Below are 23,320 nucleotides of genomic sequence, written 5' to 3'. Positions count from 1 at the left end.
TGCAAAAAAAAGAAAAAGTGTATTGAATGCGGCAGTGTGGATGGTAGGCCAGGATCCTGCACAGACACACACATCTTATGCTAAGCTAAGCTAACAGCTAGCTGTCTATAGAAGGTCCTGTTCTCACTCAGAACATGTTGTACCAATACTAACTTACTGATAGAGATGGATTAGCTATAAACTATAATATCATTCTAATGCAGCTCAGTGTCACACACACACACACACCTCTGGCAGCACATAACAGGTAGTTAGTTATCTAGCTAAGCTACAATAGTTTGCAGACATTTGAATAATGCTAATGCTCAAATATTGCAATGTAAATGCTGGAGTGGGAATACGAGGACTCTAGTTGTACACTAGCTACCATTCCCTGTTCATAAGTACATTTCTTTTTTGTTGGTATCTTGGACAGTAAGAGAACTTCTGAAAGATGACAACATACATCTGATCATAAACATATTGATATCTACGTTTTATTTCCAGGCATTAGTTATAGCTACCACCCTTTTTAAAAAAATCAACATTTAGACTTACAAGCTGCCATCAACTTGCTTTAGATTCCAAATCAAATAGGCGACACATGTTACATCATATGTACATTATTAGCTCGCTCACCGAGTTATAATGTGACATTTGACATGTTTTGTTTGTTTACATTTCTGTTCAGAGTGCAACACTGTACGCGTGTGGATCTAATCATTCTCCCACATTTTACATTTGACAGTCCTGCAGAATGTCCAAGATCAGGCGGAAGGTAACAGTGGAGAATTCTAAAACCATATCTGACAGCAGCAGCACCACCACAGCCCCCTCCACCACGTCTCGCCGGCCCAGCGTGTTTGAGAGACTTGGCCCCAGCACTGGTAGTAATGCTGCCGACGTACGTACCTCTAGTAAAGTTCATCTAACCTAATGGCAGATGCTGACTACATCAAATGCATTGCATCTATAGAAAGGAGGCATTTTGAAATAACATCAATTGGAACTGTTATTAAGAGAAAAAAAGTGGTTCAGCCTTTACATAATCAAAATTTTTTCTTTCTTTCAGACTCATTGTAGAAATTGGTTAAAAACTGGGAATTGCAGTTACGGCAACACTTGTCGCTACACACATGGAACTCAGCCTCGAGGCAAAGGATTTAGTGGAACATTTAGTAGGTAAGATGGCACTGAAGTACTACTGCCTGTGGTTGGTAGATGCAGGCAGAGATAGCATGCACGTTTGAGACACTTTAATAGCTTTTTAGAGCCATGACCGTCTCTCACAGGTGTTCACGCTTTATTTCATAAGCCAGCGGTTTGATAGAGAAGCAATGCCTTTTGTATATACGATCCTGGCCCTTCACTAACTCTGTGTGTGTGTACGCGCGTTTCTGTGCACTCTCAACAGGTCAGCAGAGAGGCCCACTGGCGATCTGCGGGAGAGGATGAAGAATAAGAGGCAGGATGTTGAATCCGACGCCCAGAAGAGAGACCCAGAAGAGCCTGCATCCCCCACAGCCAGAGTGAGACGCACTTTAATCCCTCTTCTTTTGCCTTGTTGGTTTTTAGCATCGTTAACTATCTAAAGATTCTATAACATACATTTTTAATGATAGCCAAAGTGAAATAAAGTGGGGATGTTATCTACAGGGTTCCCACGGGTCCTTGAAATCCTTGAAAGTTTGTGAATTTCAGAGAAAAAAAATCAAGGCCTTAAAGGTTTTTGAAAATAGACATGGGTCATTGAAAGTGCTTGAATTCGCCTCCGCCTCTACATTCAAAAGTCTCTCTTTTTAATTGTTGTCTGAGCGGATAGTTCATATTATATAAATTCTCATCTAGATCTGTCTCAATCTATGCTGTGTTGGGTCCTTGAATTTGAGGGAATTGAGTCTTGAAAGTCCTTGAAAAGTGCTTGAGTTTGATGTTTCAGAAGGTGTGGGAACCCTGTATAACGTTAATTTTCAATGATAACCAAAGTGAAATAAAGTGGGAATGTTCTGTTCTAAATGTCTTTGTAATGTGTCTGTTTAGCAACGAGACTCCTCCAGAGGGCGGCACCGAGAGAAGGAGGACATAAAGATCACTAAGGAGCGCACGCCTGCCAGCGAGGAAGAGCCCGCCGAGTGGGAAGCCAATCGCGAAGGTGAGGTGGAGAGCAGGGCGCTGGGTTCAATACGGATTCCTTCCTTCCTTCCTCTGCTCCAAAACAAATTCCACTGGCTTTGGTCGTGTGGCTAATCATCTATCTATCCATCTATCCATCCATCCATCCATCCATGAAGAATACACTGATCTGATTTGTTTTCGGTTGCCTAGTTGCAGTTGACCAATCCAAACACATTTTAGATCAGTGACAGAATATTTGGCCGTTCCGAATGAATTCATTTCGATTGAAGATTCCAAAACAAGAACTGTTTGTTTATATGGTCACAAATTCAACTGTTGTTGACACGTCCTGACATCTAATCTGACTACAGTAGTTGCTGACTTGCTTAATGGCCTTCTCTTCGCGTGTCATGCGGCACAAACGGCGAACATGTTTTTTCACGTCATTTGGGTCGAGATGGGGGAGTGTTGTGTAATTCCTAATCGCATTGTGCTGTAGGCATTTTATGTGGCAGCCCTGCCATCGCTGCTCTTCTTACATGGCCTGTTTTTACAATGGCGGCTTTCACTGCTGGCTTTCAGACTCAGACAACGGCGACTACGACTACGAATTATCCCTGGAGATGAAGAGACAGAAGATTCAGCGTGAGCTCATGAAGTTAGAGCAAGAGAACACGGAGAAAAGAGAGGAGATTGTCATCAAGAAGGAGGTAGGAATCTATGCACCAAACCACCAACCTGTTGTGTTTCATAGTTCATAGTAGTAATATCATTCTTGCAGTTGGGAATAGTTAATAGTTAACCAACCATGTCAGATGACTCTATAACAATACAACAGTCACCAGAAGAATCTCAGGATGACTACCGTGTGGGGCTTTTGTGATTTTTTTTTATTGGGGAGTTTTTGCTGTGTTTAATAACCTCATATACATGCAACATCTCTCACTAGGAACCCACAACCAAAACTAGAGCCAGTAGCTCATCTAAGGTAAGGACACGTCCTGAGTCGCCGCGCTGTCTGTCAACACCTCATACCTCTCCTGCCAGTGGTCCTGGAAACAGCTGCTCAATCACTTCTGCTTTTGTTTTTATCTTCCCTCCCTCCAGCCCTCTCCAGAGCGATCCAGTTCCAAAGGGTCACCCTCATCTCGGAAATCCGGCGGATCTCCCAAACACAAAGCCGGAGCGAAGGCCTCTGGCTCAGGGAAGAAGGAGAAGAAAGCCGCCGGCGCCGTGTCCTCCCCGGTGTCAGACACCACCAGGTCTGTGTCCTCCCCCCCCCGTGTCAGACACCACCAGGTCTGTGTCCTCCTCCTCCCCCGTGTCAGACACCACCAGGTCTGTGTCCCCCCCCGTGTCAGACACCACCAGGTCTGTGTCCCCCCCCGTGTCAGACACCACCAGGTCTGTGTCCTCCTCCTCCCCCGTGTCAGACACCACCAGGTCTGTGTCCTCCTCCTCCCCCGTGTCAGACACCACCAGGTCTGTGTCCTCCTCCTCCCCCGTGTCAGACACCACCAGGTCTGTGTCCTCTGTGTCCTCCCCCGTGTCAGACACCACCCCCCCCCGTGTCAGACACCACCAGGTCTGTGTCCTCCCCCCCCCCCGTGTCAGACACCACCAGGTCTGTGTGTCCCCCCCCCCGTGTCAGACACCACCAGGTCTGTGTCCCCCCCCCCCGTGTCAGACACCACCAGGTCTGTGTCCCCCCCCCGTGTCAGACACCACCAGGTCTGTGTCCTCCCCCCCCCCCGTGTCAGACACCACCAGGTCTGTGTCCCCCCCCCCCGTGTCAGACACCACCAGGTCTGTGTCCCCCCCCCCCGTGTCAGACACCACCAGGTCTGTGTCCCCCCCCCGTGTCAGACACCACCAGGTCTGTGTCCTCCTCCGTGTCAGACACCACAGGGTCTGTGTCCTACCCCCCCGTGTCAGACACCACCAGGTCTGTGTTCTCTCCCCCCCCGTGTCAGACACCACCAGGTCTGTGTCCTCTGTGTCCTCCCCCGTGTCAGACACCACAGGGTCTGTCCACCCCCCCCCCCCGTGTCAGACACCACCAGGTCTGTGTCCTCCCCCGTGTCAGATACGACCAGGTCTGTGTCTGTCACAGGGTTCCCACAGGTCCTTGAAATCCTTGAAAGTTTGTGAATTTGAGAAAAAGAAATCAAGGTCTTAAAAGTTTTTGAAAATAGACATGGGTCATTGAAAGTGCTTGAATTCCCCTCTCTCTCTCTCTTAAAAAAAAAAAGTATATATTTTTTTTTACTTAGCTCGTCAACTAGTTCTGTCTCAAACTATGCCCTGTTGCGTCCTTGAATTTGGGGGAATTGAGTCTTGAAAGTCCTTGAAAGGTGCTTGAATTTGATGTTTCAGAAGGTGTGGGAACCCTGCTATCAACAAAGGGTTTATGTTTGTATGTATTTCGGTGGGTGAAAGGGAGACTTAACTCCTGTTACCCGCTTGGCTTTTCGATGTAGTAGTTCCTCTCTGGTATAGGGGTTCTTTCCTGTAATTTCATTCCATTCGCATCATCTTTGATACAGGCGATAGAACGAGAGAGTAAGTTGAAGACAGTGAAGAAAAACTATCCGTCAGATTTCCTTACGGCATACATTTTTGCTTCCCTGTCCCCCCAGACCTTCCAAGGTGGGCCACAGTAAGAAGAAAGGTCCCCGCACGCCCAGCCCCCCTCCCCCGGTGCCGCTGGAGAACCCCGTGGTGGGGAAGAAGCACAAAGGGAAACACAAGAACAAGGAGAAGGCCGAGGAGAAGCCCAAAGAGGGCAAGGAGAGGGGCCGCGACACGGAGAAACACAAGGAGAAGAAAGAGAAACGCAGGTAGGAGCTTCGCTCTAGTCTCTCTCTTCTCTCTGTGTAGCGAAATGTGTTGTCTGTCAAGTTTTATTTGTATAGTGCTTTTAACACTACAGTTTAGACACACAAAGTAATTGCTGAACAACAGTAATTCGAACCTGAGAGCTCTGCGGCGAAACAGGTTTACGAGAAGACTGTTGACTTAATGACAGGATCTCTCAGGGTTTCCGCGGATCCTTTAAAAGTCTTAAAAAGTCTTAAATTCATGTATATAAAATTAAGGCCTTAAAATGTCTTAAATTCATTACAAATGTCTTAAACTGGTCTTAAATACTTTACCCAAACGTCTTAAAATTGTCGGGGCAGGACTATTTAATTTTACTTTTTCTCGCGGCATTTTTCTATTGAGCAAACGTTTAATTTCATTGAGTAGCGCGCAGACTCCTCCCCCTTGCGTTCCTTTGGTTATAGTCAGCTGCAGTGCTTGCTACCTAGCATTAGCCAGTCTGCGAGATGGGGAAGTGCAAGTTCAACGAGAGGTGGCTTGACGACAGAAGATTTTGCGATTGGCTTAAGTCCACCGGCTACCCAGAAGAAGCAAGATGCACTGTGTGTAGGAAAACATTCAAACTCGGCACCATGGGCATTAAGGCGGTTGAGAGCCACCTAAAAAGCGAGAGGCATAAAACGGCTGCTAAGAGCCAACAGCAGACGCCAGGAATCTCCCAGTTCTGCGTGTCTGCCCCGGGCTCAGCGCCCCAGACAACGGCTGCCGCTGCTAGCAGCACTGCTAGCGATCTCAGAGCAACGTTTGGTGGAACACCTACACTGAAATCGGAGATTGTGTGGGTTCTCAATACAGTGGTAAGGTGTCTCTTCTTCACTGTTGTCTTGTTGGTTTGTGCAGAGACCGTTCAGACAGCTCCCATAAGGCCAAGCGGTCGGCGACGTCAGAGGAACGTTCCGGAAGCGTCTCCTCCCCTTCCAGAGAGATGTCCCCAGCAGCCAGAAAGAAGTCCCTCTCCCCAAAACAACCCCCCCAGAAGACTCCCACACCAGCCTCCCCTCCACACAGGTTAGCCCGCGCTTCATTATGCTAGCTAACAGCAACAGTGTCAATGGGAAGTCTTCATTATGCTAGCCAACAGCAACAGTGTCAATGGGAAGTCTTCAATATGCTAGCTATCAGTGTCAATGGAAAGTCTTCATTGAAGAGGCTTTTTAGTCTAGGATTGGGTTCAATATACTAGGGGTGTAACGGTACACAAACATTTCAGCAGAAATATAGATTTTTTTTCTTTTATTAGAATAGATTATTATTAAACAGTGGTTTACTGAACACTCTGAAGTCTTACATGGAAATCGACCTGGCCATGCGTGTGTGCCAACTTCAACAGGTTTTGAGATGCTATTCTCCAAACTCAATGGTGCATGTGTGCGAACAGTGTAGTCCTTTGAGAAGCATTGGCACAATCAAACATATTCTAACCCCCAAGCAAACATCTGTGACATGATCTGGTGAAAAGGTTCCGCATCTGAAGTCACTCAAATGTGCAAAAAGTGTATATCTAGCCCACTCCACATAACAAACAGTTTTAGGATCACTAATTAAAAAAACAGAAAATTGACGTTGCCCTACTTGAGGACATTTTCTCCAGACCCTGTCACATATTCTAGTCAGTGAGTAGCCAACTCACCATTTTCTTGCGGAGATGCCAGCAGGGTTATTATACAGGGTTATTACAATATCATAGTCTTCAAACTCCCAACTATACAAGTATATTTTAAGTGGATACTCGTTAGTTAGTGCAGGATGTCGATAAGAAAAATGTCCCCTCACTCTGATCACTCTCATATCTGTCTTTGTCCTCCCCCTGGTTTGGCAGGTCTCCCACTCCCCCCCGCCACCAGCGCACCCCCACCTCCCCCCGCCACCACTCCCCCTCCTCCCACTCCGGCTCCTCCGCCCAGAGGCACTCTCCCTCCCCCCGCAGACGCCGCTCCCCCTCCCCGACCTACCTCCGCGACCGGGAGCCCCTGGCCCCCGCCGCACCCCCCTCCTCTTCGTCTCCCGGCCAGAGGCGCTCCTCCCGGTCCCCCGCGGCCCCCCGTGACCCCTCCTCGCCCCCACGCAGGGCCAGCCCCGGCCGCCACCACTCCCAGGGGCGCGACAGGGGACGCAGCGAGAGGGAGAGGACGCCGCCCGCTCAGGAGCGCCGACACGAGCGCAAAGACGGTAAGGGGACGTCCCCCAAGTTTATGCTCTTTTTTTCCCCCAGTAAGTAAGTAAGTAATGTTTATTTATATAGCACATTTGACGACAAACGACAAAAACAGAATACACTAGTAAAAGAGAAACAACAGATAGAAATACACTAAAAACAAGGTGCAAAACAAAATACAAGTGCAGAAATAAAAGTACAAAGCTACACTGATTAAACTACCGAGAGACTATGAAGCATCTTCAATGTCGATTTTTCTATTGAAAGTCTAGTCAATCTAGTCTCGGGGGTTTCATCTAGTGACCATGAAACCGCCTCTTAATGTCCGACTTTACTCACCTCGTAACCTGATACTTAATGGCCCTGCGTCCGATCACGTGACCTAAATCGCTCATTTAAGGCAGATCTGTGTGTTGACGACTGATTTATGTAACTGTCCTGTGTTTGTGCACACAGAGAGCCGCGGGAAACGAGACAAGGACGGCAGCCGCGGCGACGACCGGGACTACGAGGCCGACCAGAGCTCGTTGCGAGACGCCCGCGAGGACCGGGAGGCCAGAGAGGGCCGCGAGCGGCGGGACGGGGGGCGGGGGGACCGACGGGGGGACGCGCCCAGAGAGACCGCCAGGGACACCCGGGAGCACAGGGACGCAAGCAAGGACGCCAGGGACACCCGGGGGGCGCCAGAGACAACACGCTCCGGCAGGGACTCCTTGGAGTACAGGGACCGTGACAGAGAGCGGGAGAGGGAGAGAGAGAAGGAGAAGGAGCGGGAGCAGCGGGAGAGAGAGAGGGAGAGGACGACGGACGGACACAAGAAAGAGGAGCCGGCCCCCGAGGAGCGCGCCTACGGGAGAGGCCACGGGCGCGACGACGGAGGCCGCGGGGAGGCGAGAGGAGAGGGGGGCCGCGGGGAGGCCAGGGGGGAGGGCCGAGGGGAGGCCAGGGGAGAGGGCCGCGGGGAGGCGAGGGCGGAGAGCCGACCCGAGAGAGCCGGACGAGGGAGGGGCCGCGGCGCCGAAGCCTCTGACAAGGGTGAGTGGAATACTCACCAAGACGACGGTGGCTGAGTTCTGTTCTGTTCTGTTCTGCTTTACTGTGTACTCCCAAAGTGTGCACTCGTTCACTCAGCCTCACGGAGGGCAAATGGATTGTGTTGGTGTCAGAAATTGGATGGATTGTCCTTCCAGCCCCACCGGTTGATAACCATAGGGTGAACGAGTACACACTTCGGGTTAAGGAATTAGTCTTGAAGCGAGCTCAGGCGACAAAACTGTTGTTGTCAACAGTTTCAAAGACATGGTGATGATGGGGTTTAGTTATCTTTTTGTTAGGTCTTAGAAATGGACCCAAACAAACAACGCTTCACTGACAGTGACTGACTGACCGACCGTGACTGAATGACATTCAAGGACTTACAATGGCGGGAGTTGGCAAATTTCAGATTTCTGATTTACCACAGCAAGTAAGACATGTTTTTTAAAGATGACAAGAATATTTTTTCTAGAAGCTTTTCACCATCAGATATTAGCGAGTTGTTTGTCTGAGTTTTCTGCCTGTAGTGAATTTTTCTGTGATATGATTGGACAATTTCTATTTTGGGGCGTGGCTTAGCGATAGGTCCATTACGTGTGTGTGTGTGTGTCTGTGTCTGTTTGTTTTCCATCATAAACTCTAACCTCCTCTTCTCCCCTCAGGTTCCACCCGGAACTCTCGAGGCTCCCAGTTAGAGAGCAGCCATGACAGTTGGGAGTCGCGCAGCGGTTTCCGTGAGCGGAGCGCAGAAAGGACCGCTGACCGCGGGTCCGAGAGAGGGGCAGAGCGCGGGGGAGCAGACCGCGGGGCCGAGCGCGCTCCGGAGAGAGGGGCGGAGCGCGTGCCGGAGAGAGGGGCGGAGCGCGTGCCGGAGAGAGGGGCGGAGCGCGTGCCGGAGAGAGGAGCTGAGCGCGAGCGCTACGACCCAGAAAGACGAGGCAGCGATCAGGCCAGAGACTCCTCCTACGACCGCAGAGGCAGCCACGCCGAGCGGGACCGCCGGGAGAACCGGGAGAGAGGTGAGGAGAAGGACGCGACAGATATTGTTGTAAATTTCTTAATTAGGATAAACCCCTTGAGATGTATCATCTCGTTTTAGAGAGGGTTCTAACATGATGTCACAATCATAACAGCAGAAATGACAAAATACAGACAGAGAAGAGACAAACAACAACATACATGACAGTGTTTCCCCTACCATTGCCTTGGCAACGGAACCACCCGCCCCCCCCAAGAAAGAGGAATTATTATGGACATAAACACGAAACATCTGACAAGCTAAAATATCCACGTTTTTTAAACGCACCCAAACAGAATCTGGCAAGTGGCAAGCCCATAGGCTCGTTGGTGACATTAGTCCGCCAGTAGTCTCGCATAGCCAGACCTATCTCCACACTTCGGTTCACGCTGTGCCAGCGCTGGAGAATAATACGACATTGTGCGCGCGACGCGAGAGAGTTTTTGCCGGGTGAGATGTTTTCAGATAGAAAGTAAGCAAGTTGAAACGTTAGCAAATATAATTGCTGAGTGTTCTGACAGAGAAAGTTGGTTAAAATTGGTCGTTATTATTGTGACTAGAAAGTGTCTGACACTTGACTGACTATAATTCCATTGTGTAAATAGTGTCAAAGAACTAGCAAGCTAGCTAGCTCAGAGGTGATTAGATGAGCTAGTCTGCTTGCACACTTGCCAGCTAAAGAGCTAACTGGATGCACTTTATTATTTTACTTAAATTAGATATACAATCTTTCTTATTCTGCTAGAATTGGGCTTCATGGTAATACCATAATGGAATATTTACAGTACATGGACAGTGGATTGAAGCATTTGAAATGTCTGTTTTTTTATAGTTGGACATGTTTTTTTTTCAGGTGAGAGAGTAATGTCAAAATGACATTATCTGACTGCATTGCCCACAGCAATCCAAAATTCAATTATAATTATGTTATAAATTGATATGGATCAATTTATACCTCTTATTAGATTATAAATACTCTGGTTGTTATGTTTGCCTTTTGGTTGACAGCAAAATAGGGAGAGAGGAGGATAGAGAGGGAGAGAAGGAGAGAGAGCAGGATGGTGTCGGCACACCAGAGAGAGAGACAGCAAGAACCGGGTGAGAAAGTGGACAGGTAGTCAAGACCACATAAGTACCGTATTTTCCGGACTATAAGGCCCAATCCCGATTCTCTTTTCTACCCCTATGGCTCGTTTTCGAGTGTCACTCGATTCGAAGGCAAGGCCTTCGAATACGTCACAAGCCCTACCCCTTGAAATCTAAGCCCCATGAATTGGGACAGCCCTTCACGGCGCCTACGTCATCACGCGGTACGGGTGACGCGTTGTGTTGCCGGCGAATTCTCACATCTCGCAATGCCTTGTTCAGCTGTGTTTATTTCTGTTGCGTGTGCTATAAGCATCTATTTTCATTTGTTATCAACACACTGTAGTGTTTAGACGTTCCTTTTTTAGTCTCTTCCGTCAGCGATGTCTTTTTTGTGGACATCGCAATAATGACAATGAATTTAATGACAATGAATGACTCCAACCAAAACAACCAGTCCATCAGTAGTCATAAAGCGTTGTCCAAAAATCACGTTACCAAGCGCCTTTCTCAGAACAATTCGTCGTCTAGAATCCAAAAATCAATCCATCATAGTGGTGGTCAAAAACGTAGAAAGAGGATCTCTTGGGGACGCGGCCACATTTGCCCGTGAAGGAGAGATGACAAATAAGCGGAAACATTTCTCAGTAGAGTCGAACGGTGATAGATCATCATCCTTTACGCGTATCCTTAACTGTAGTTACATTTCGCGTGTCATATGCCATTAGACATGGAAATATGTCAATGCGCGGCTGTCATGCACAAATCAGCTTGTAACGTTAGACACACAGCACACAGCACATCGGCATGATAACGTTTTGTTGTTGTTGTGCTTGTTATAAAGAAAAGGTCTATAATGCATTGAAATTAATGATACAACCCATTAATAATATTACCTAATAACAACTGCTCGGATTAGATTGCGGGTGGAAATAGGTCAAAATGCGCATCATGTACAAGTCAGACGAACGTTTGATAGATAACTTTACATATGTGTACCATCATCCGCTGTCAAACGCCACAGGTAATAATTGATTTATGACTGTACATCTCTGAAATGCTCGACTGTCATGCAGCGTTGCGTTACTGTAACGTTAGACACAGCACCGACATAAAAGCGATTTTTGGGTTAAGCTTGTTATAAATAAAAGGTCTATAATGCATTGTAATGACATTAAACTAAGACAATAAGATGGTTATCATAATTTTTCAAATCTTTATTAATAAGTAATTACAGAGAATTAAAATGACATTTCCGCATTGAATAGAGCGACATAAGATTTCTGTAGATGATTCGCAATGCATCCTGGTATCAAGGGGTAGCGTACCGTTAGCCCTTCGAAGCTAGTCTGGTCCTGAAATCCCTCGAAACGAAGTAATAGTTAGCCCTCCCCCTTACCCCTAGCCCTCGACGAAATATGAATTGAGACAGCCCTCGCCCTAAACGTGAACGCGCAAATCGAGCCATAGGGGTGAAAACGAAGGGCTAGGGGTGAATTGGGATTGGGCCTAAGTCGCACCCGAGTATAAGTCGCAGCAGGCCAAAAATGGGCCATGAAGAGGAAAAAACCACATATAAGTCGCACTGGACTATAAGTCGCATGGTTCAAGGGAACGGGCTTGGCGGAATCAGCGGGGAAAGCGCTACCGGAAGTAGCAAAATGCTACTCGCGGGTACAACATTGCAACGTTAAACAGCCTCTGGAAGGAATAAATGACTTTAATATCGTTTCTAACGTCCATAACATTGTGTATAAGGTCCATAACATCATGTTTAATGTCCACATTGTCGTGTTTAATGTCCACATTGTCGAGTATAATGGCTATTCTATCGCGTATGAAGCGCTACCGGAAGTAGCAAAATGCTACTCGCGGGTACAACATTGCAACGTTAAACAGCCTCTGGAAGGAATAAATGACTTTAATATTGTTTCTAACGTCCATAACATTGTGTATAAGGTCCATAACATCATGTTTAATGTCCACATTGTCGTGTTTAATGTCCACATTGTCGAGTATAATGGCTATTCTATCGCGTATGAAGCGCTACCGGAAGTAGCAAAATGCTACTCGCGGGTACAACATTGCAACGTTAAACAGCCTCTGGAAGGAATAAATGACTTTAATATCGTTTCTAACGTCCATAACATTGTGTATAAGGTCCATAACATCATGTTTAATGTCCACATTGTCGTGTTTAATGTCCACATTGTCAAGTATAATGGCTATTCTATCGTGTATGAGGCGCTAGCGGATTTACTCCTTGGTTCATGTCAGTCAGAGATTACCCTATGTCAGTTCATGTCAGTCAGAGATTATGAATTATTGATATATAAGTCGCACCTGACTATAAGTCGCAGGACCAGCCAAAGTATGAAAAAAACCGCGACTTATAGTCCGGAAAATACGGTAAGTAGCCTTGAGAACCGATGGTTCTCGAGCCTAATGGCCCATAGGGAAGGAGCCTATCTCCTGTTTCCGTAGCGTGAGGCGGCTTAATGTACAAGTTAGTACACCCCCTGGACATGCTGGTATGTCGCAGGGTCTTACCCCCTGAGGGGGGGGGGGGTCCATGCCACCCCCCCCAGGCAGCAAACCTAGGGGAAACACTGCATTACTAATTGAAAACATTACAACCATAACAAGGCCAAAATGGCTAATAGAATAAGGGAAGGTGGCTCTACATACTATAATATACATACTACATTCTACAATATACTGAATACAGCTGAATATTAGATATTCAGGTTGATGATAATGATTTCTAAGTGGATCCCTCTAACCGTAATTGGCGGACATTGGCTCACACATTACGATTTTGCCCTCAAGTTGTAATTTTGCCACGCTACCTGGAAAACAGGGAAAACATGGAAATGATTGAGCCCTGTTCCATACCTGGAAAAGGCATGGAAACTGAGCAAAATTGAAAATGTACATGGAAATCTTGTGTCGTCCTGGAAAATTTGATAACATTTAATAATTTAAGTTTATTCTCAAATTTAAGTAGTTGGCTTGGAACTGTCTGTGGCTGTTTTAAATGTGGCTTTATCAATGTTGGTTGGCAAGCACATGGTTCATTGTTGCAAACAAACATTGATGTGCTTGCTAGCTAGCTAGCGCTTGGAATGTGTTGCTAACGGTAACGGCCAATAGCGCTATAGCGCTAATACTTCCTGATATCCGCGAGTGGGGGGCGCAAGTTAAAACGGTCTCAGCGTAGGAACGTTGGATTTACTCAGGAAGTGGTAGAAGTTTGACTGGTGGTCAATGCGAATGTGTGATCTTTGCTACTTTAATAGATGATGCATTTACCAAGTGATCAGTATTTAGCCTGTATGGTATAGAATATGTATGTGTGTATATATATATTTATATGAAGATGTTATAGCTAGCTAGCTACAATTTATTATCGAAATAATAAACAGCAAGCAAGATCCAAAACTAGGGCCGGTGGAGGAGGGCAAGTGTCACATTGGACAGACTACCAAAACAGAAAAATAAAGTATCTTAACTACAGCAAGTGACACATCAACCTCTATTTCATGATTTTTTAAATATATAACGACGTAGATCATTGATCGGCAACGACACTATATAATTGTTTGCCTGACTGGCCATCGGATTTGGGCTCCTAATAGCTAAAAAGCAATACTGTTTTCTTATTATAACGTATAAAAGTAGCAAAGACCATACATTTGCATTGACCGAAGTCAAACTTCTAACAATTCTACCACCCAGAAATTGGGTCGACGGGCGGGGGCGGAACATTTAACGGTCTAGATATCATCACAAAACATGGTACCTGCAAAATCAAGAGGTGGTATGGAAAATGATTTCAAGGCAAGCGTGGCAACCCTGGCTGTGCTGTGCTGACTGACTGACTGATGGTTGCCGTGCTGACAGACTGACTGATGTTTGCTGTGCTGACAGACTGACTGATGTTTGCTGTGCTGACAGACTGACTGATGTTTGCTCTGCTGACTGACTGACTGACGTTTGCTGTGCTGACAGACTGACTGACTGGTGGTTGCCGTGGCGACAGCCTGACTGACTTGATGCTTTGTCTCACCAGACCAGAGAGCGGCCTCTCCGGGAAGGCACCAGGGCCGAGGAGGGGAGGAGCCTGAGAGGGAGGAGAGGAGGGGGGACGACCGCAGGACCGACCGCGGGGAGGACAGACGAGAGGACCGGGCCCGCGAGAGGGAGCGGGAGAGAGAGCGGGAACGGGAGAAGGAAAAGGAGAGGGAGAAAGAGCGGGAACGGGAGAAAGAGCGCGAGAAGGAGAGGGAGGCCGAGAGGGAGCGCACCAGGGAGAGGGAGCGCGAGAGGGAGAGGGAGAGGGAGAAAGAGCGCGAGAGGGAAAGAGAGAGGGAGCGGGAGAGGGAGGATCGAGAGAGGGAGAGGGAGGAGAGGGAGCGGGAGAGGAAGGAGAGGGAGCGGGAGAGGGAGCGAGAGCAGAAGCAGAGGGAGAGGGAGAGGCAGCGGGAGTGGGAGGAGCGAGAGAAAGGGAGGGAGGAGAGGCGGGAACGGAGAGACGACCCGAGGGACGACCGCTCCGTCCGAGATGCCCACGAGGACCGCAAGACCGTAAGGCACGTATCAGGAGAACGCCCCGACACCCGACCCAAACACACACAATCAGCTCCTCTCCTGCCCACAACACCCTAACAGGATCAAAGAGGCTGCCAGCTTGTTTGGTTTGGCGTCAGCTCGACACGCTTCGATTCGTTCACTGTAATTGACCCTCTGTCATCAAGATGACCAGTAATATGATTACCAGGGTATTATTAACATTAGAATGAGACCCCTGTGAGTAAAGAAAATGTTTATATCTTTGCACTCAATCACATTTCAGGACCCTCCTTTCATGGCTTTTCCTAGATATGTGCGTTCTACCACCCAGTATCCTTACATTTTCTAAATCACATCAGGATAAGCTAATATAAAGCTATTTTGCTGTTTTTCTGTGGAGGAAGCAGGCTAATTTACAAGCGGCCAACTAGTGGTCATTGTGTGTAAATAGCAGCTTGAGCATTGTAAAGAGGGGGTCATTTGACGTGCTATTTACCCTACTGTACCGCCTCTAGCACGTTTGACCTCTGACCCTCCCCCTCCCCGTCCCTGTTTCTCTGTCCCCCTCTCCTCTTCCTCCTCGCAGGAAGAGGCACCGGGTGGAGAACACCCCCAGCCCCCGGCCCTCCCCAAAGAGAGCCCGGGGGGACGCCACGCCCGGAGACAGCGACGGCTACAACAGCGCGGAGGAGAAAAGTGAGCCCCTGACTGGCGTAGGCCAGCCCAAGCTCCGCCCCGCCCCGCCCGCCCCCGTGTGTCCGCCTCCAACCGACAGTAGGGACATTCTTCATGGGGGCACTCAGCACTGGGCGATACTTAGTCGTGTGGATTATGATTACCCCCCCCCCACACACACACACACACACACACACACACACACACACAAAAGGGCGGTTTGAGGGTCGACTTTTCTAGAACTTTCAGTGTGGGGGCTACCCTTGCACCCCCTTTTTTTTTTGCTTTGTTTGCAAAAACCACCCAACCACCTTAAATAAACAAGCCCTTAAATAAGGTGTTGTTTTTTTAAACATTTTCCATCACAGTTCCGATGTTTGTGTCGTTTGTACCGGCCTCACGTCTGTTGTGTTTTTTTTCCCCAGGTGGTGATAAACACAGGCTCCTGAGCCAGGTGGTGCGCCCTTCCCAGGAGTCCCTGCGCTCTCCCCCCGGCACCCCCGCCGAGGACAAGCCCAGCCGCTGGAAGGACGAGGAGCGCCGCGCCTCCGACAAGAGGGGGGAGGTCCGCAGCCGCCACGAGGAGGCGGAGCCCCGCGGGGACCGAGGAGCAGGCAGGGGAGGAGGAGCAGGAGTGGGGGAGAGGCGCGGGGGAGAGCACCCCTCAGACAGTGCCCTCACCCCGGGGGCGGGCTCCTCCGACTCCTCCTCCTCCAGGAGAGGCAAAGAGCAGCAGGAGCCCACCCCTCCCCCCGCCCCTGCCGCCGCCGCCACCGCTCCTTCAGCCTCGGCCGCCGACGACAGAGACCCCCGAGACCCCCCGGCCGCGCCGGCCCTGGAGGAGGGCAAGAAGAAGACCAAGTCCCAGAAGAAAGGCCTGAAGAAGGTCCGCAAGGAGGAGGAGTCCGGAGGAGGAGGAGGCGCGGCGGGCGCAGCGGGGCCAGCGGGGGCCGTGGTCCCGGGGGGGGAGTCGTCCCGGTTCAACCCGGAGCCCCCGTCGTCGAACACCGGCCCGACAGAAGCCGCCGCCCCCCCGCCGCCTCTCCAGTCGCCCCGCAAGGCGCCCAAGAAGAAGGCGCTCGACAAGAAGCGCAAGCGCTCGCGCGGCGGCGAGTCGGACGTGTCGGAGGAGGAGCCCGGGGTGGGGGCCGCCGCTGCCCACCTGCCCCCCGGCAAGAGGAAGCGTGGCCCCCGGACCCCCCCGCCCATGCCCAAGGCCGAGCTGCTGCTGTCCCAGAGGCCCGCGCCCTCCGCCGCCACCCCCGCCCCCCAGCCCTCCCCCATCCAGCCCCCCAAACTGGACGCCAACTTCAGCGACTGGTCCGACGAGGACGTGCTAGAGCGCGCCGGGGAAACGCCGGCGCCCCCTGCTGTGCCTGTTCCGGCTGAGAGAGCCCCTCCCCCCGCCACCGCCGAAGCCCCCAGGAGAGGAGGGGGGCCCAGGGGGGGGGGCAAGGAGAGGCCCATCAACAACAACCCCAACAACCCCAACAACCCCCTCCCGCCAGCCATCGCCCCTCTGCTGCCCCAGGAGCCCCCGGGACTCCTCCAGAACCTTCCCCCGCAGCCCCTCATGTCCCAGCCCCTCCTGAGGAAGCCGCCTCTGGAGCAGAAGCGCAGCAGCAGCATGGGCAGCAACCAGAGCCGCGCCTCGTCCAGACGACTCCGCTCGCCCTCCAACGAGTCGGCCCACCGGGAGGACCCCCAGCAGGGGGGCGCCGGGGGTGGGCCGCGCTCCCGGAGGGGCAGGATGGGGCAAGTCGGCGGCGGCGGAGGCGGCAACTCCCGCGACCGGCAGAGGGAAAGAGAGAGGGAGCGGGAGAGAGAGAGGGAGAGTGATAGAGACAGGGAGAGGGAGAGAGAGACTCGGGAGCGGGAGAGAGAGAGGCCCGTCGTTACCGAGCCGCCAGGTGGGGCGGAGAGGAAGTCTCGTATCGACCAGCTGAGGAGAGGAGAGCCCAGCCGCAGCACCTCCTCAGGTAACACACTCGCTTTTCTTTCTTTCTTTCTTTCTTTCTTTCTTTCTATCTTTCTTTCTTTCTTTCTTTCTTAATTCTGGTTAAAGCCGGTTCAGATTAGACAGGAATGCAAACAGCATGTAGGTAGCTTGACAAAAATATATAGACAGTAACAAATACAGAGAGCCAACAAATAGGGAGCCAACCATCAGCTCCTACACAGCCTAACATTCCCACAGGTCCTTCCCACCCACATAGCACTCAGTTTCACGTTTCAGGTTTATTGTAGAGATGCTCCGATCAGGGGTTTTGGTGCCGATCACCGATCACCGATCACTGGAATCAGTGATCTGCCGATCCGATATCACCGATCACCGATCACAGCGTCGAAAATGGCAATTGAAGCATTCTATTTATTGTGTAGCATTATTTATGTTTTTAATTATTCTTAACACCATTGACATTGTATATTAAGTATTCAAATGAAATTAGGAGATGAGAAAGTATCATGAATTGACAACCATCTGTTTTATTGAATTCACAACCACCTGTAGCTTACTTCAGGAAAAACAAATAAAATGTGAAAATAAAAATCATAATAAATAAAATGTACACTGTCACATCAAATGTGCAACATTCCACTCGAATGAGAGGAACTAGGGGCTCTTAGAGAACTTGGAGCTTATACTGTAGCTTTCCTGAGGAACAATAAACATACCCAAACTAAACTGCAACATAAACAGGCTATAGCCAAATATAAAATACTGTTTCAAGTCAGTCAGTTTCAAGTCATATTTAGGAGGAGATAAGACAGCAAGTCAGCAATAATCAATAAAACAAAAAAACAAAACATTTCACCTAAGGAGATTTCAGACTCAAACCTTACTTCTGATTAAGCAGCATCACTGTCAGATTAGCCTTGAGAAATACAAGCATCTCAGCGTTTTTGGCACTCAGCCTGTTCCTCTTATCATCTCAAATATGTCCTGCTATGCTGAAAAGTCGCTCGCTATCTACACTTGTGCAAGGTGCACAGAGAAAGACCTAAAACTCTCGCGCTAATAGTTGTTGTTGCTATGGACCTTAGTCTAGCTTAGTGACTTCCTGCTCGCGGGGTCACATGACGTCGCTGAACACTACCTACACTACGCTCGTGAAGTCGCGCTGGAACTCTGACCAGCACTCGTGGAACACCTCTCGTCCAATCAAAGCACTCGGTCCCTTTATGACGTCGAGCCCAGTGTGCGCTTCGGCGCTCTCGGAGCGAATCGACGAACGCAGCAAATGCCGTATGATATTCGTGGTATTGAAAGTCCTTGCGTGCGTTCCTCCGCGAGGAATTTCTTTTGCGCAGACATTACAAACTGCATATTTGTTGTCTCTTTCCGACACTGTGTAATATTTCCAGACTGGCGACGCCATTTTGTTAACTGATCGGTCGTGTTTGATCGGCCGTTTTGAGAACTCCGATCAAAACCGATCAAGGCCATATCGGCCGATACCGATCGGCGCCGATCAGATCGGAGCATCACTAGTTTATTGTTACATAACATTACACAAGTGTAAAAAGAGTCAAATTCTTAGGCTCCGGTTCTCTTCTTCTCCCCAGTATACACATTGTTTATGAACCCTCTAAGGCAGTGAGGTAATCGCCGGGTTTCATTGCGCCACAGCGACGCCAGACTAGATGATCGTGGAGTGAAGATCTTATTAAAGCGTAGGCGCTGATCGACAGACAGGTGGACAGGCGCGTACGCTTTAATAATATCTTCACTCCACTCCACAAACAAACCTGGTGAATTTTTTACTTGCCCCCGGGCAATCGGGCAACCGTTAATGTCGAACCCTGGGTTTACATTGTAAATATTGGTCATGAAAACCGTGAATGCTGATGTTGATGTTTCCTCCCCCACCCCTCCCCTACCTGCAGACCGCCAGGACTCTCGTAGCCACAGCTCCCGACGCAGCTCTCCGGAGTCCGAGCGCCAGTCGCAGTCCCGGGCGGGCTCCTTCGACAGCCGGGAGAGGGAGCGAGAGAGGGAGAGAGAGCGGGAACAGTTCGAGAGGGAGCGAGAGAGAAAGGACCTCAGGCAGCAGCAGCAGCCGCCACTACTTCCTCTACAGCAGCAGCAGCAGCAGCAACAACAACAACAACAACAGCAGCTACAACAGCAGCTACAACAACAACAACAACAACAACAACAACAACAACAGCAGCTGCAGCAGCAGAGAGACTGGGAGCCTGACGCCCGGGAATGGGGCGGCCGAGGCCGGGAGCCCTTGCTCATGCGCGGCGGGGGGGGCCGGGAGCCGATCCGAGAGCGGGACCTCCGGGAGATGCGGGAGAGGGAGCGGCTGCTGCCCGAGGGTCTCCTGCTGCACGAGCGCGAGAGGGAGAGGGAGCGGGAGAGGGAGCGCGAGCGTCTGGAGCGCGAGCGTCTGGACCGCGAGCGTCTGGACCGCGGCGACAGGCTCGACCGGGGTGACCGGGAGCGCGAGAGGCTGCTGATGATGGACCTCCCGCCACACGGGGAGCCCAAGGGCAGAGGAGGGCCGGACATGAGGCAGCAGGACAGAGGGGGGGACTACGAGCCCCTGCTGCCCCGCGAGGCCTTCGGCGGCATGGACGCGGACAAACCCGGCAACAGCCACCACCAGGGGGCGCTGCTGGGGGAGCCACGGGAACCGGAGAAAACGACAGACAGCATCGACGGTGAGATGGGAATGTTTTTGAAAGAGGGTTGCCCCCCCCCCCCCTTTTCCATGTTGAGGATGGGAGAAGGGATTTTGAGAGTGTTTTAAACGGGGGCTCGTTGGGTGCCGTGTGTTCTCTTATCAGATTGACCTCAATCAATCGCATTTTGGCCAACCCCGAAAGCCTGTCTTTTTGTGTCTCGTTATTATTTGTTGTACACTTGTTATTTGTTTCTTGTTTTTATTTTCACTTGTTTACCTATTTCTTTTAACCTGCTATTACTTTTTCTCTTTAATTATGTTTTTATAGCCTATTTAAAGCCTTTTTAAAGCACTTTGTTTGTAAAGCACTTTGTGACCGCCGGTCTGTGATAGGTGCTATATAAATAAACTTTACTTACTTACTTACTCACTCTTAGGCGAGGATGACGGCAAGGTAGATGACGTCCAGTCTGTGATGTCCGGCGGGGAGGAGTACGAGCCAATCAGCGACGACGAGCTGGACGAGATCCTGGCGGACAGCGCCCAGAAGAGAGAGGACCAGCAGGACGACGAGAAGGCCCCAGGTACCTAACCCTAACCATAGACACAGGACACCACTACTACAACCACTACACACAGGACACCACTACTACTACAACCACTACACACAGGACACCACCACTACTACAACCACTACACACAGGACACCACGACTACAACCACTACACACAGGACACCACTACTACGACCACTACACACAGGACACCACGACTACAACCACTACACACAGGACACCACTACTACGACCACTACACACAGGACACCACGACTACAACCACTACACACAGGACACCACTACTACGACCACTACACACAGGACACCACGACTACAACCACTACACACAGGACACCACTACTACAACCACTACACACAGGACACCACGACTACAACCACTACACACAGGACACCACTACTACAGCAGGAGGAAGGGATGGCTTGCACACCAGGGGCTGTGCAAAGCTACCGTGTGTGTCTGGGTTTCCGTTAACCGGTAATTACCGGTCTTTGTCCGATAAAATCTGTTGAAGTCCGACATATTTAAACCTCTTCGGTCATAATGTCCGGTGAAAATAATTCCCTTTATGCACAATTTGAATACAATTTGCTAAAATTAATTTGTCACATATTCTGATTCCTTCTACATTAAAAAAGACGAATATATAGGCTATTTTTTCTTTTATTATTAATGTGTAGACTAGCCTACGCGATGAACAAACAGCGGCAGGGTTGCCAGATGGGATTGACAATTTACAGCCTAACTAGTCCGCTAAATCAGTGGTCTTCAACCGGGGGTCCGCAGAGGTACTGCAGGGGGTCTGCCAATTTGTCATAATAATTCACAATTTTCACCAAAATAATCAGTGAGAATTAAAAAATATAACAAAAATGATATTGAGTAAAGTACGAGCATTAATAGGCAATAATAAACAACTTTTGACAAAAACAATTTACAAAATAAATGATGCCCATGATTCTAGAGTCTAACATAACTGTTGGAGAAAAAAACCACACCTGTCTAGCAAGCTAGGTGTTGGCTAAAACGCTGCAGTTCGGTCTTCATTGCGAAATTAACGTTAATTAATAACTAGCATAACGTTACTAATTTAGTTACTAGTTTGATCATAACAAACCCGCCTCTTTGCTTCTCTATGCGCCGCTATAGGAGAGGAACACAACGCGCTCCTTTACCATTCCGAGGTCAGATGGCTTTCCCGTGGATCAGTATTGGCGCGCGTCTTTGAATTACGCACAGCTATCCTCGAGATTCTGTTTGGCCAAAATCGTGCGGAGCTGGCTGCGCATTTCAATGCGCCCTCACCTGATGTGAAATGCGCAATTGTTGATCACTTGGAGGCACTCGAAAGTCAATTTGAGAAGTACTTTTCTGAGACTGAGTCTTGGAGAAAGCACAAGACATGGATACGGTTATCATTCTAAGACAATGCATCCGACGGCTCAAACCTGACAGCCGCTGAGGAAGATCAGCTGATTGACCTAACCACAGACAGTACACACAAGAATGTGTACGAGTCACAGCCTCTCACCCAGTTCTGGATCCATTGCCAGAAATACTTCCCCCAACTGACAGCAAAGGCCATGGTGAGCCTCTTGCCTTTTGCAACAACTTATCTTTGTGAAAGAGGATTCTCCTCCCTCACCTACCTGAAGAGCAAATACAGTTCCAGACTGCAGCCTGAGGATGACATGATGCTCTGCCTTGACAACCTCCACCCAGGAGGTAGGCATACCTTGCTTCCTGAAGCTAAAAGTTTCATTGTTGAAAAATAATAATAATAGAAAATATAAGCCTCATCAAGAACAACAACAACAAAAACAATAATAATAATAATAACCAATCATAATTATGCATGAACGTTTTATCAATCATAAACACATATAGGCTAATAACCCAGTATATAAATAGGTTAATATGATGAAATAAAAGGTGAATGAAGTAAATATAAAAGTTATTATAGGCTTTAAAATGTGAGACATTTAAAAATATATATTACATGTGGGGGTCCCTGTTCTGTTTGTGTCTCATCCAAGGGGTCCTTGGATTGAAAAAGGTTGAAGACCCCTGCGCTAAATAACCGCTAAACCCAGTAGCCCATTCGGCGGTAACCCGCCCCATCTGGCAACCCTGTCTCTCAACGGTGCGATTAGTTGTGAGGGAGAAATTCGTCAGTTAATTTAGTTTGATCTAGTCTAAATAAAACCACTGCAGTGACCGGAGTCAAGGTTATTGTTCTGCGTGTTTTGGATGTGCTAGAGCACAGTGAATGACCACCGAGGGCCGTGAGATGCGGCTAGTAAAGGACGCTAGCCATCTCAACCCCGTTCATTGATTGAGCCTGCTGTGCCCGTTCCAGCCCTGAGTCGGGAGATTCAGAGTATAACATCCCCCTGGCTACCTCTTCTACTCCCCCTGGCTACCTCTTCTACTCCGGGAGTTTCCATTGAACTTTCCTCCTCTACATTCGTCCATCTCCACGTGCGCTACTATCGACAACCTGGGCTACTGGTACCATTAGATTAGGATTGATTAGTTTAGGTTGACAATACCACACTACATTTGAGTTTAGGGATATCAATGTTATATATTT

The 23,320-nt window shown here is 49.2% G+C and overlaps 1 protein-coding gene across 3 annotated transcripts in view; it reads left to right on the top strand.

The window, feature by feature from the left end:
* The window catches only part of zc3h13 (zinc finger CCCH-type containing 13), a 28,453-nt gene that overhangs the window by 265 nt on the left and 4,868 nt on the right, over window positions 1-23,320 (top strand). The window contains exons 2-18 of one of the 3 annotated variants that reach the window (XM_080531295.1): window positions 728-883; window positions 1,052-1,161; window positions 1,394-1,508; window positions 2,020-2,131; window positions 2,677-2,804; window positions 3,044-3,082; window positions 3,202-3,356; window positions 4,734-4,934; window positions 5,818-5,985; window positions 6,797-7,146; window positions 7,589-8,167; window positions 8,830-9,186; window positions 14,344-14,863; window positions 15,430-15,539; window positions 15,944-17,497; window positions 19,407-20,189; window positions 20,590-20,736. In XM_080531295.1, coding sequence (XP_080387421.1) covers window positions 737-883; window positions 1,052-1,161; window positions 1,394-1,508; window positions 2,020-2,131; window positions 2,677-2,804; window positions 3,044-3,082; window positions 3,202-3,356; window positions 4,734-4,934; window positions 5,818-5,985; window positions 6,797-7,146; window positions 7,589-8,167; window positions 8,830-9,186; window positions 14,344-14,863; window positions 15,430-15,539; window positions 15,944-17,497; window positions 19,407-20,189; window positions 20,590-20,736 — 5,575 coding nt within the window. In that variant the 5' untranslated portion in view covers window positions 728-736. Of the gene's footprint in view, window positions 1-727; window positions 884-1,051; window positions 1,162-1,393; window positions 1,509-2,019; window positions 2,132-2,676; window positions 2,805-3,043; window positions 3,083-3,201; window positions 3,357-4,733; window positions 4,935-5,817; window positions 5,986-6,796; window positions 7,147-7,588; window positions 8,168-8,829; window positions 9,187-14,343; window positions 14,868-15,429; window positions 15,618-15,943; window positions 17,498-19,406; window positions 20,190-20,589; window positions 20,737-23,320 lie in introns of all 3 variants that reach the window. The other 2 variants (XM_080531293.1, XM_080531294.1) reach the window with 2 other exon arrangements.

This window comes from Nansenia antarctica (genome assembly GCF_963989245.1).
Source record: "Nansenia antarctica genome assembly, chromosome: 5".
NCBI classification, from domain to species: Eukaryota; Metazoa; Chordata; class Actinopteri; order Argentiniformes; family Microstomatidae; genus Nansenia; species Nansenia antarctica.
Note: the sequence above shows the minus strand (reverse complement) of the source record. Positions and strands in the feature narration are given on the sequence as shown.